Here is a 14,956-nt window from a genome sequence, read left to right as displayed (position 1 = left end):
AAATTACAAAATCAATGTACAGAAATCCACTGCATTTCTAAACACTAATAATGAAGCAGCAGAAACAGAAATCAAGAAAACCAACCCCATTTACAACTGCACCAAAAGTAATAAAATACCTAGGAATACACTTAACCAAGGAGATGAAAGACCTACTATACTCTGAAAACTATAAAACACTAATGAAAGAAATTCAAGACAATGCAAAGAAACAGAAAACACACTCATGGGTTTGAAGAACAAATATTGTTAAAATGTCCGTACTACCCAAAGCAATCTACAGATTTAATGCAATCCCGATGCAAATACCAACTGCATTCATCATAGAACTAGAACAATCCTAAAATTTGTATGGAACCACAGAAGACCTCGAATAGCCAAAGCAATATTGAAAAAGAAAAACAAATCTGGAAGTAAAACAATTCCAGGTAATACAACTTCAAGTTATATTACAAACCAGTAGTAATCAAAACAGTAAGGTACTAGGGGCACCTGGGTGGCTCCGTCGGTTGAACATTCGCTTGGTTTCCACTCAGGTCATGATCTCGAGGTCGTGGGACTGGGCCCACGTCAGGCTCCACGCTCAGCACAGAGCCTGCTTGGGATTCTCTATCTCCCTCTCCCTCTGCCCCTCCTCCCTCGCTCATGTGCTCTAAAATAAATAAATAAAATCTTAAAAAAAAAAAAAAAAAGTATGGTACAGACACAGAAACAGACACATAAATCAATGGAATAGAACAGAAAGCCCAGAAATAAACCCACAATTATACTGTCAATTAATCTTCCACAAAGAAGGAATGAAGATACAGTGGGGAAAAAGACAGTCTCTTCAACAAATGGTGTTGGGAAAACTGGACAGCTACATGCTGGACTACTTTCTTATACCATACACAAAAAATAAACTCAAAGTGGATTAAAGACCTAAATGTAAGACCTAAAACCATAAAAATCCGGGGCACCTGGGTGGATCAGATGGTTAAGCATCTGCCTTCAGCTCAGGTCATGATCTCAGGGTCCCAGGATCGAGCCCCGCATCAGGCTCCCTGCTTGGTGGGGAGCCTGCTTCTCCCTCTCCCTCTACTGTTCCCCCTGCTTGTACTCTCTTGCTCTCTTTGTCAAATAAATAAATAAAATCTTTAAAAATTAAATAAATAAAATAAATAAATAAATATAAATAAATAAAAATCCTAGAAGAGAGCACAGGCAGTAATTTCTCTGACATCAGCCAGAGCAACATTTTTCTAGATATATCTCCTGAGGCAAAGGAAACCAAAGCAAAAATAAACTATTGGGACTACATCAAAATAAAAAGTGTTTGCACAGCAAAGGAAACAATCAATAAAACTAAAAGGCAACCTACTGAATGGGAGAAGATACTTGCAAATGACATATCTGATAAAGGGTTAGTATCCAAAATATATAAAGAACTTATACAACACACATACACACAAAAAATAATACAACTAAAAATAAGAAGGTATGAACAGACGTTTCTCCAAAGAAGACATACAGATGGCGAAGAGACACATGAAAAGATGCTCAACATCACTCATCATCAGGAAAACAAATCAAAACTATAATGAGGTATCACCTCACACCTATCAAAATGGCTAAAATAAAAAACACAAGAAACAACAACTGGTGGTAAGGATGCAACTGTTGGTAGGAATGCAAACTGGTGCAGCTACTACGGAAGACAATATGGAAGTTCCTCAACAAATTTAAAATAGAACCACCCTAGGATCCAGTAATCACACTACTGGCTATTTACCCAAAAAATGAAAACACTAATTCAGAAGGATATATGCACCCCTATGTTTATTGCAGCATTATTTACAATAGTCAAACTATGGAAGCATCCCAAGTGCCCACTGACAAATGAATGGATAAAGAAGATGTAGAATGGAATATTATTCAGCCATAAAAAAGAATGAAAGTTTGCCATTTCAATGACATGGATAGAGCTAGAGAGTATAATGCTAAGCTAAATAAATCAGAGAAGACAAATACCACACAATCTCACTCATATGTGGAATTTAAGAAACAGATGAGCAAAGGGAGGAAAAAAGAGACAAAACCAAAGACTCTTAATTATAGAGAACTGATGTTTATCAGAAGGAAGGGGCATGGGAGGGATGAGGGTTATACAGGATGGGGACTGAAAAGTACATTTATCATGATGAAATAAAATAAAATGATAAAAAAATTATTATTGGGGGTGCCTGGCTGGCTCAGTCTGTACAGCATGAGACTCGTGATCTCAGGGTCATCAGTCTGAGCCCCACACTGGGCATAGAGCCTACTTCAGAAAAAAATAAATAAAAATAAAAATTGTTAAGAAAAAAAGACATATAATACATCTATACAGAAACACAGAAAATTATGAGAGAAATTTAAGAACATGTAAATAAAAACACATTTACCATACATACAGATGGAGACTCAATACTGCAGAGACGACCATTCTCCCCAAATTGATCTATAGATTCATGGCAACCCAAAATGTTTGTATGTACAAATTAGGCATTGATTCCAAATAGAAAGATCCACGAGGACACAAAACACTCTTTAAAAATGACAGGGTATGGGGATGTAATGTACAGCATCGTGACTATAATTAACAATACTGTATTGCATATTTGAAAGTTGCTAAGGATACTCCTTAGAAGTTCTCATGACAAGAAAAAGAATTTTGTTAACTATCAATGGTGATGGATGTTAATGAGACTCACTGTGACAAACATTTTGCAATATATACTAATACTGATGTTACATTCTACACCTCGAACTAATATAACACTATATGTCAATTATACCTTAAAAAAAAAAAGAAGAAGAATGACAGGAAGGTAGAACTTGCTTTACCAGACAGCAAGTCTTGCTATAAAGCTCCAGAGATTAAGATGGTGTGCAAATAGCTAATCATTAAGTGAAGAGACAACGTTATATGCTAGAGATCCCAGACCCATGCATATAAGAAGACATCTAATTTATAACAAAAATGGTACTGGGAAATGAAGAAAGGACTGTCTTTGCTAAAGTGTTAGGACCAATGCTTGTCTTTAAGAAAAAGAAAATTAGGGGCTCCGAGGTGGCACAGTTGGTTAAGGGTCCAACTCTTGGTTTTGACTCAGGTTGTGATCTCAGGGTCATGAGATCAAGCCCCACGTCAGGTTCCGTGTTCAGCACAGAATATGCTTGAGATGCTCTGCCCCTCTCCCTCTGCCCCCGTGCTCATGCTCTCTCTAAAACAAATAAATAAATCTTAAAAAAGGGGGGTGGTTAATCTTGATTCATCACTTACACCATACACAAAAATCTGTTCCGACTGAGCTGTAATCAAAATATGAAACAATAAAACTTTCAGAATATAGGTAAATAACTTCATGACCATAGGATAAGAAAGACTTCTTCATCCACAAATGAAAACATAACCCTAACAAAAAACTTCTTTGATAAATTAAACCATTAAGATTAAAGAATAATAATATCTCTTAACAGATACACGAGAAGGAAAAGCAGATCATAGTGTGGAAGAAGATACTAGCAATATGTGTATGCCAGACAAAAGATTTGCATATAAAACATGTAAGGAATCTGTACACATCTGAAAGGAAAAAGCAGACCATGCAATTTTTTGTAACAGGTAAAACACTTGAACAGGTACTTCTCATAAAAATAACCAAATGGTGAATATGCCTATGAAACAGTGCTCAACTTCATTACAGTCAAATTAATTTTTTGGTTTCCCAATGCACATAAAAGTTGTGTTTATATTATACTATAATCTATTAAGTGTGAAGCAGCATGTCTAAAAATAATGTACAAACCTGAATTAAAATTCTTTATTAATGCTAACCATCACATGAGTTTTCAATGAGTTGTAATCACTGATCACCATAATAGATATAAGAATAATGAAAAAGTTTGAAATGTTCCAAGAGTTACCAAAATGACACAGATCAAAGTGAGCAAATGCTGTTGGAAAAATGGCATCAATTGATGCTCGACACAGGTTGCCACAAACCATCATTTTGTAAAAATCTCAGTATCTGGGAAGCACAAAAAACCAAAGTATCTCTCTGCTTCCACATCTACTGTGCTTCACAGTAACTGACTTTCACAACATATAAAATCATTATCTTCTTTACAAATGGAGAAATATGTTATGAGGTCTTGTAATATAGAGAAAAGTCAGGCACACTGTAGTAAGTACCCTAAGCTAAACATCTTTTTAAGTAACTAAAAATCTAAAAAGCCAAAATTTCCCAGTACAAAATCTCAGGCAAGGAAAATTAAAATCAAGGTAAGACTTTTGTAAACAGCTACCTATCTTATATTTTAAAGAGAAGTATAGTAAATGGCTAAATTTACTTATTTAACTTAAATTCATTAAATTAGACAAATTAAAAAAAAATTATAAAATTCCGTTTTTATTATAAGACCTTTTTAAAAAGGCTTCTGTACTCAATTTTTTCAAAATATAACCCAGGAAAAAAATTATTGTACATGCACCAAATTACTCAAAACCTGTCTTTTCTGGACGTAAAATTCATGTTATTAAAATCTTAAACGTTATTCCCAAGATTAAAACCAATTCCAAACAATACTTACATTAGATACAACTGTAATAAATGCATGTGCTATAAGAAATGGCAATGTTTCAGGAGTTCCATATTCAAAGCAATCCTTCATGAGAGAAAGGCCATTTTTCCCACAAAACAAACATACATAACGAAGCAAATGCAATGGTACTTCTACATCCTGAGGGGAAAAAAAATATTTTAAAACTCATCAGGAATAATTTTCATTTTATTACCAATATGGAAAAGATACTGATGAAACATAAAAATAAACTCAAAGACCTATATGAACAAAAGACCAAATTTTCCATAAACCTGAGAATAACTAAAACATAAATACTTACATTCATATCACAGAATGCCCCTAATATGTTGCTTTCTTGGGTTGAGATATCCTGATTTAAAAAAAAAAAAAAGGAAACAATTAGGCTACCCTAAGAAATAATAATCTCTAAAAAAATACAATTTTCTGTGTCAACTATACTCAAGAAAATACAATACCTCTAAAGACTGAGTTTATAAAACCTGAAATAAGTTTTGTAACTGCTTCTCATCATGAATAACAGTACTAACTGAAGCTAGTAATGGTTCTGTTCTAAAATGTATTTTAAGCCCTCTCTAAAGAAATCTTTCTATGTATTATATATTATTTTGCCTTTTTAAACAATAGTGTTTCCATAAAGAACTGGGATAATTGTTACAAAAATAGATTATAACTTAGTTAAGTGGTTTTAAAACTGTGCTCTGGAATTCCCCAGATGTATACTCACAAGTTCCACAATGTGCTTTGTATACATATGATTTAAACTACTTGAAAGCATACTCATCCATTGCCAGTGAGAAAAGAAACTGGTATGACCTTGTTGGAGGACAATTTGGCAGTATCTATCAACATTTAAAATGCACATTCCCTTTGACCCAGCAATTCATCTTTTGGTTATTTATCCCAACAACTAATAAAGGTAATGCTGGAAAATGTTTAATGATGCTCACTGAAATTATTTATAATATCTCAAAGTTAGAAACAAATACCCATCCATTGAATGGCTAATTAAACTGTAGCATAACCATCCAGTGTCTTATGGAGCTTTCAAAAATAAGGTGAAATGCCATGAGGGATCTTTTTGGGATGACTGAACAGTTCTAAAAATGGAATGTGGTAATGGTTATATAACTCTGTACATTCACTAAAAATAATTAAATTTATCTTATTTATTTATACTTTAAGCAATTGATTTTTATGGTTATCCCATATGTACAGGCATAGAAAGAGAGTATCTTATATTACATTTTAAAAATCAGGATTTATGAACACGATCTGATTTTCATTACTTTTTATATGTCCAGAAATAATGTGAACTAATTTCCTAACAATGGTTTTTTTGAGATGGAGAAAGAAGAGAGGTTCAAGGCTTAAGTCTGTATTTGTATATTCTGTATTTTTAGTCACATTGAAAATGTTACTTTTATAATCAGAAAGCTGGATGGATACTTTCACCTGAAAAATGTTAACTGCCAAAGAAACCTGTCATTCATTGCTGTTACATGCTTTATGTAAGTCCTATTGCTGAAATAAAGTTTGAAAACAAATGATGGAGAGCATCACATAAAACTCTCACATTTCCAAATAATCAAAAACTGTCCTAAGACAGGTCAAAACATTTGTTAAATCAAATGTACTAAACTTAAATCTACTCCTGAGTTTCTACTAGCAGGACCACAGTGAAAGCTTTAAATTATTCTCACCAAACCTTTTGACTTCAACAAGTCCAGAATGTAAGAACACCTGTGGTATTAAATACAGATTCATGAGCCAGGTGAACCATGCTGTTATATTAGAATGGAGTCAAAATTTCTAGTGCCCACAGCTAGAAAATGTCCTAACAAAATTCTATTCTGATGTGCAAAATGTTGCTCATGGACTTGGTTACATCTATTCTGACTACAGAGAAGAACTGTTTTACAATTTCTTGTTTCTACTCTGGATACATGAAGGAAGACATTATCCTAAGGTGTCATTAAAATCTCATTTTAAGTAGTATATAAAGAGTTAACATAGATCTATAGGTAACAACAGTAGGAATAACACTAGGAAACCTTCCTAAAATCTTAATCAGCATCATTTTTGTTTCAAAAAGTTCTAATTTTAAATGATCCCTAGAAAGGCCTTAAGAAACCTATGTTTAGTTTTTACCTTTTCAGAAAACCTCACCTTATTTACTAAATAAGATAATGCCATTCTATTTCCAGAAGTAAAAAAGAAATCTGCCTATTACTTTAAAAGAGAAAATAAATAAATGAGTAACCAGAAAGTAATTCTGCATCTATTTAAACAAATGCTGTTCCATGATCAAACTATGAAAAACTGAAAGGCAGTGGATTAGGAATACAATTTTTACTTAAAAAGAAGTCATCTGTACGGGAATTAGACAGTAGTGATGGTGGCACAACTGTGGGAATATACTACAACTTACTAAATTTGTATACATTAAAAGGGTGAATTTAAAATATTTTTTAATTTAATAAACGGTAAATAAAAACAGTGGAAAGTGGCAAGAGAAAACCAAACTAGATGCAGAATTTGGAATATAATGTATTTAGTCTACCTAATCATATTACACACACATTTAACAAGCGCAATGGTTTCTCTTCTTTCTATAATTATTATACTCATTTCCCTTAGAATAAAAACTTAAAATACTAGGGCAATATATCATAGAATTACACATTATGATTCAAGATTAAGAAAAGAATGCAACAGCTCCTTGCCCCCAAAGTAAGGTTTAACCTGAATTAATACTTATTTCTAATTATATCTTTTAAAATATTATCAATTTTGATAGAAAGAAAGAAGGATACAGACAGGAAGGGATGGGGAGAAGGAGAGGCTCTGAGTTCCTATCTTACTCCTGGCAATGGATACAATAGCTACAGAGATTAGTTTGAAGTGACTGAGAAGCAGTATAGCAGAATGAACTGAATTCTAAACAACTCCCTCAGCAATATGCTGTGCAAACCTGACCAGAACTTCTAACCTGTGTAAGCCAGTTCCCTCTTGGGGCACCTGGCTGGCTTAGTCAGAGGAGCACGTGACTCTTGATCTTGGGGTCATTAGTTCAAGCCCCACATTGGGTATAGATTACTTAAATAAGTAAATAAACTTTAAAAAAGAAAAAAAAAAAGCCAGTTCCCTTCTTATATAAAATAAGATGGTTGACTAGGTTCTAAAGTCACAGCTATCTACATACTATCACATGAGTACTGAATCATCTTTTAAAGAGTCTTAGGGACGCCTGGGTGGCTCAGTCAGTTAAGTGTCTGCCTTCAGCTTGGGTCATGTTCCCAGAGTCCTGGGATCAAGTCCCACATGGGGCTCCTTGCTTAACGGGAGCCTGCTTCTCCCTCTGCCTGCCGCTCCCCCCTGCTTGTGCTGTCTGACAAATAAAAATCTTTTTAAAAAATAAATAAATAGTCTTAGCCAATTTGTGCCCCTTTAGAAGGAGTCAAAATCAAATTAAAATCAAAGTTAAATAGGACTGTTACCATTTAACCACATGGCCACTAGGATAGAAATTATAAATTTTTCAAGTATTTGTAACAGATCATTCTTGACTTATTAGAAACCTGGGAAACAGCTATATTATGAACAGAGTATTACAGAAACACAAATTCTGTATAAGGAGAGAATTCTGTGTAACTCCAGATTACATTATATCTAAGGTTATTTTTTATTAGAATTTTACCTCAAATATATTACATTATATCTAAGGTTGTTTTTTATTAGAATTTTACCTCAAAGACCTCATGAAACTACTGCTTTCAACCAAGTAGTCAAATGGAATGATCCTCAAGAACAGTAAAAATGAGGAACTTTATTTCAAAAGAGAAAGTAAGGCAGTGTGACTATGCTTACATTTGGAGATTATTTTTTTCTAATGATTTAAAAAAAATGCCAAAGTGGTAAAAATTGATTTTAGGAAGAAAACAGATTTGGTATTGCAATGGTTCTATTGTTAAGAGATTTTTAACTGGAAAAATTTAATTTTATTAAGAAACTTTGCATGACTATAACATAACATAAGAAAAGAAAAGAAAACTTTGCATGAATTTCACGTATCTGGATCCCTAACCAAACTATTTTCAGCATATTTCAATTATCAATTTAAGGCATTAAAAACACTATTCACATGGTGTTCTTAAGATTAAATTTTGCTGGCTTGTACAAACAGATCCTGTTTGTTGAAAAAGGATTCTGAGCTGATATTTTTTTAGGATGTTTACTAAATAGCTTATGTCATGTAAGATTCATTAAAAGATTCTCCAAGGAAAAATAATAGACCAAGAACTGTAGAAGGTAGAGCACAATCTGATTTAAAATATTCTTATGTAGAATTCCAATAGGGGAAATATCTACCTCCTGGGCTGTTTTTAAGTGGTCTCAATTCAATGTGAAAGCATTTTAGTAAAAGACTATTTTTTTTTCAAGATAAAGAAAGAAGTCAGTATGAAGGTTATAGAACAAATAAGCCAGAGAAAACAGGCAGACTTTTTTTAAAAGCATGTGGTAGATATGTTAAAGTTTGAAATGAAATGTTACCTCTCCTACCATACAGAGATTGTACTTCATACCCCTTTGAATCTAGGCTGCCCTTGTTAATGGTTTCAACCAAGAGAATGTGGCAGGATTTATACTGTGTCGTTTCAGAGGCTGGACCTTAAGAGGTCTTACAGCTTACACATTCATCTTCCTGGATCAATGCTAAGACTACCACGTAAAGAAGCCAATCAACTCTAGTGGAGAATAAGAGGCCATATGGAGAAAATCCAACCAAGCCTTAGACAACACCCAGCACCAACTGTCAGACATGTGACACCATGTTGGACCTTCAAAGTCTTCCAACTTTCAAAGTAAATACAATTGCCATAAAACCAACAGAAGAATTGCCCGGACAACTCAGAGAATCATAAGAAATAATAAATCTCTGTTATTTCATATATATGCCACTTATATAATACCTTATCTTGTAACTGTCTCAACTGCCACAATGTGGACAAAGCAATGCCATTATCTAGATAAACCTAAAGTGGGTTTCTAAACTCTTGGAAAAGTTGTAAAATCATCACTAATGGAATGAATCAAGCATCTTGATTTATAAAAGACAGTACTATCATTTAAAACTATTAATTAAGGAATATTTGTTTTCTTAATGAAAGGAATTCCAAATTCTGTTACAGTGTTTCTGAGAATGAAATTCGAAATTCCACATGCTTCTTTTTCCTCAATTACTACTCTTTGAAAGTGTCAAAGTAGAGCATAGATGTATATATCGGCAAAATGTTTAGATCACGGACAGTTTAATTTTTACGAGTTCAATGTATAGATCTTTCCCTAATAGGACTGTGTTAAGCAAGTGTTCAACCCAAGTTGCTGCAGAAATGGTCTAGAGAAAACTGGAATACTTTTCCTAACCATTGTGATTTTTATAAATTTTCCATCAACAATAACTCATATTTATTCTTAAGTGAGAAACTGTCAACATAACTATAACTTGGTGTTACTTAACATTCACAATATTATGTTTACATACCTCTATAGTAGGATGAGTATTATGCTTGTAAGCAGTATATAAAGGAAACTGAATTTGAAAAATTTTTGCCACACACAGTAAAAGTTTTTCCTTCTCATCTGTACTCCATAAACTAAAAGGATCACAACTCTTTGAAGATTCCTCTTCAGTCAGATTACAAATTCTTGTAGGGTTTGATTTTTTTTCTATTGATTTTTGTCTTTCTGTACTTCCTTCTTTACACTCTCTTTCTATACTCAGTGGTTCTTCCACTTGATTAGTCTCATCTTGCCACGTGGAATCTATGTTAATAGTAGTACAATGTTTACAAAGCTGGTCCCGGAGTACTTGAACTTGGGCAATCACTAAGTTAATAAGCGCACACACTACTTGGTTAAAAATCTCCAAATGCTTATATTCCTTGAAGCAACATAGACATTGCCTATAAGAGAAAGAAAATTTTTCAGTAATTAATGCTTTCTAGAGAGACAACCATTATGTATTTTAAGTAATATAAAAAGTAAAAATAAGCAAATACCAAAGTACTTCCCCCCCACCCCCACCCAATTTTTACCTCCTCCCTTCCTGACAGGGTAGCACAACAGTAATTTATAAAGATGGCATCCCACCAAAAACTGGGACTTTGGGTAGTAAAAAGTCACCATATTAGGTTGACAATTATAGTCTTCAATTTTATGTGTGTATTTATCTGCCCTTCTACACAAATAATTATTTAAAAACAGGAATTGTGGCAAATATCTTTGCTTCTCTAAGTACTGAGTACTAAATATATGTTTAGCAAACATCAGGAAACTGGCTAAAATAAAAACCTTATTAGTAAAGCTAATTGTTTATTTTACACAAAGGGATTTGTAGTTGACTAATAAAAAAGCTGTATTTTAACATTAATAATTTGCTTGAAGGGAGGGCGTCTGGGTGGCTCCACTGGTTGGGCGGCTGGCTCTTGATTTCGGCTCAGGTCATGGTCTCAGGGTCCTGGGATCAAGCCCTGCATCTGGCTCCATGCTCAGCAGGGAGTCTACTTCAGGATTCTCTCTCTCCTTCTGCCCCCTCCCTGCTTGTTTGCACTCTCTCTCTAAAGTAAATAAATCTGGGGCACCCGGGCGGCTCAGTCATTAAGCGTCTGCCTTCAGTTCGGGTCATGATCCCAGGGTCCTGGGATCAAGCCCCGCATCAGGCTCCCTGCTCGGCGGGAAGCCTGCATCTCCCTCTCCCACTCCCCCTGCTTGTGTTCCCTCTCTCACTGTCTCTCTCTCTCTCTCTCTGTCAAATAAATAAATAAATCTAAAAAAAAAAAAGTAAATAAATCCTAAAAAAAATAGTAATAATTTGCTTGAAGGCTAACTTGGGAAGGACATCCCTATACTATTTGGCTGATCAAGAGCATTTAGGAATAACACATACACTCAATACCCTTCAATGTGTGCATACGTGTGTATGTGTGTATGTGTGTATATATATAAATATATATATAAATAAATACAGTAAGAGTCAGTAATTATTACACACAAATTTAGTTCTCTAAGACATGTTCAGTTAGCATAATGCCTGGCAATACTGTGAATAATTAAAGAGTCCAGTAAATCAAATAAATGATACTCAAGTCCCAGATTATAAGAATAACTACATACAGGGGTGCCTGCGTGGCTCAGTTGGTTCAATGTCTGCCTTCAGCTCAGGTCATGATCTTGGGGTCCTGGGATCAAGCCCCACAGTTGGCTCCCTGCTCAGTGGGGAGCCTGGTTCTCCCTCCCCATCTACTCCTCCACCCCTCTCCCCGACTTGTGCTCTTGCACGCATGCTCACTCTCTCAAATAAATAAAATCTTAAAAAAAAAAAAAAAAGAGTAACTGTAGCCAATGATGGATGAGAGTAAAACTATTACTTACAATTTGTACTGAGTTATATTATCAAATCATCTATATTGTAATCCAGCAGAGCACCAACTCCCTAAATAACCATGTAGACGTAATTTCATTTCTCCAAGTGTGGCAGATTTAAAGTATAGCCACAAATTCTTTAATATTCTTCCCTTTAGAAAGGGAAGCCCAATTTTCCTCCCCTTGAATGTGGAACAGACTTAATGACTAACATCTAATGAATGGAATGTGGCTGAAATGACTGTGTGACATCTGAAACTAGGTCATAAGAGACACTGCCACTCAGCCTTGCTCTCTTCTGGATCACTCGCTCTGAGGGAAGCCAGTTATCATGTTGTAAAATAATCAAGGAGCTCATGTTGTGTAGTCCACAGGAGAAAAAACTGAGTGCTGGTCCCACTAACAACAAGCACCAACCTGCCAGCCAAGTTAAGTGAACCAACTTGGAAGTAGACCCTCCAAGCCCCACATAAGGCTTGGGATGACTGTAACCTGGCTAACAACTTGAATGCAACCTCCTGAAAAATCCAGGCCAGAACCAACCAGCAAAAACCACTCCCAAATTCCTATACCTAAAAACTCTGAGGATAATGTTCATTGTTGTTTTAAGATACTACTTTTTGAGTTAATATGTTATACAGAAATAGATAAATAATACATCAGGCCCATCTTCTCAGTGGCAAAATGAAAGGGATTTTACCTCTAAGATCTCCACTTTTAAAATTCTGTATTACCACAATTTCTACAAGAAGAAAAATTAACATACTACTCCTGAAATTTTTCTTAGTTTTTTTTTTTTTTTAAAGATTTTATTTATTTATTTGACAGAGAGAGGCACAGCGAGAGAGGAAACACAAGCAGGGGGAGTGGGAGAGGGAGAAGCAGGCTTCCAGCCGAGCAGAGAGCCTGATGCGGGGCTCAATCCCAGAACCCTGGGATCATGACCTGAGCCGAAGGCAGACACTTAACGACTGAGCCACCCAGGCACTCCCAAACAGTTTTTCTTAAGGTACAAGAAAATCCAAGTTCAAAGTGAAGGACTATACATTTGAATATCTTTTTTTTTAAAAGGTTTTATTTATTTATTTGAGAGAGAAAGAGAAAAGGAGAGTATGGGACAGCACAAGCGGTGGAGAGGGAAAAGCCCATCGAGCAGGGAGCCTGATGCGGGGCTTGATCCCAGGAATGTGGCTGGGATCATGACCTGAGCCAAAGGTAGCCACTTAACTGACTGAACCACCCAGGAGCCCCTTGAATATCTTTCTTTAGTGAAAAAGGAATCTTCAATTCCTTCCCAAAAATACCTTGAAGTCAGATTTGGATTAGGAAAGTCAAAGAGCCAAATTTACTTTAAAAATTCACTGGCAGAAAAAAAAAAAAATTCACTGGCAGGCACTGGGGGCATTTAATGGACTAGGAAACACTAATCTTAAAAAGACAAAAATCATAGGGGTGGCTCAGTCAGTAAAGCATCTGCCTTCTGCTCAGGTCATGATCCCAGAGTCCTGGGATCAAGCCCCGCATCGGGCTTCTTGCTCCGTGGGGAGCCTGCTTCTCCCTCCCTCTCTCTCTGCCTGCCACTCCCCGTGCCTGTGCTTTCTCTGTGTCAAGTAAATAAAATCTTAAAAAAAAAAAAGACAAAAGTTATACATTCAGAAATTAACACAGAACTGAATCTAGGTCCTTACAAATATACAAATTCAAGAAGAGCTGATAGTCTAAGTGAAGATACACAAATACACATATACCCATATCTTTAAATACTTACGTAAGTTATACACTTTATTATATGACAATCCATTCTGAAAAGTTTAGGTATTTGAATTCTCAATACAGCACTTCTCTCTATATCCCTACCCATACTGCAGGAGGAGAAAGTGTTTTTAAATAAATAAACATCACTTTCAGTTAAGTCCAGCTTGATTTTACACTTAACGTTTATTTCTGGTCTATTTAAAAACCCACTACAAATACCCTAAAAGAAAAAAAGATCTTTAACTCCATTAGGAAAGAGAAAATCGAAGAACAGATAACAAACAGCAACAAATTTTGGATGATAGAAAAGGGAGGAAGAGGGGAGCCTGGGTGGCCCAGTCGTTGAGCTTCTGCCTTCGGCTCGGGTCATGATCCCAGGGTTCTGGGATCGAGCCCCACATCGGGCTCCCTGCTCCGCAGGAAGCCTGCTTCTCCCTCTCCCTCTCCCCCTGCTTGTGTTCCCTCTCTCGCTGTGTCTCTGTCAAATAAATAAATAAAATCTTTAAAAAAAAAAAAAAAAGAAAGAAAGAAAGAAAAGGGAGGAATAATAAGTGACTCAGAGCAAACGAAATAAACTTGGAAGGGGCTACGGAAGGATTTATCAACAAAATTGTCCACCCTACAGAACACTGAAAAGGCTCGGGAATAAAGAGCATCAGATACATCTAAATGCAGAGAGGAAGCATAGGCAGAAAATAGGACTAAATGAAAGGTACAGTTAAAACCTGCAGATTCCAAACCCAGACAGCCATGATACTATTCCTACTTGACCCAGGGAAACAAGAAGTTTTTCTGTACATAAAATGAACAAGATAAACCCAGGAACACCAGATGCTAAAGAAGTCAGGGATAATACAAGAAACAGAAAAGAAAATTAAGAAATGACTGAATGATGAACCTCCCCAACTAACCTTCCTTGCCCATCAACCAGACTAAGATAACTCAAGGCCAATGACTTCAAGATATTTCTCTTAGAGAATATTAATACCTAAGAGAAAAGCCCATTTACCCCTGGTAATGAAGCTTGCTCACCACTTTACCATCCTACAGTGTAGACCAACATCTGAGATACCCCACCCACACAAAACTTCCAATCCATCTTTCAGTGCCCATCTCTTTTTTTTTTTTTTTTTGAAGATTTTATTTATTT

At 35.4% G+C, this 14,956-nt stretch overlaps 1 protein-coding gene across 3 annotated transcripts in view; it reads right to left on the bottom strand.

Annotated features, from left to right (window-relative positions):
* Positions 1 to 14,956, bottom strand: part of USP34 (ubiquitin specific peptidase 34) — a 262,229-nt gene that overhangs the window by 181,266 nt on the left and 66,007 nt on the right. For all 3 annotated transcript variants that reach the window (XM_035001475.1, XM_035001473.1, XM_035001474.1), the window contains exons 3-5: positions 10,172 to 10,592; positions 4,928 to 4,978; positions 4,615 to 4,764 (exon numbers count right to left, since the gene is read on the bottom strand). In XM_035001475.1, coding sequence (XP_034857366.1) covers positions 4,615 to 4,764; positions 4,928 to 4,978; positions 10,172 to 10,592 — 622 coding nt within the window. The remainder of the gene's footprint in view (positions 1 to 4,614; positions 4,765 to 4,927; positions 4,979 to 10,171; positions 10,593 to 14,956) is intronic.

This window comes from Mirounga leonina, unplaced genomic scaffold (genome assembly GCF_011800145.1).
Source record: "Mirounga leonina isolate KUSES-001 unplaced genomic scaffold, KU_Mleo_1.0 Mir_125, whole genome shotgun sequence".
Taxonomy (NCBI): domain Eukaryota; kingdom Metazoa; phylum Chordata; class Mammalia; order Carnivora; family Phocidae; genus Mirounga; species Mirounga leonina.
This window is presented reverse-complemented; position numbering and strand designations above follow the sequence as displayed.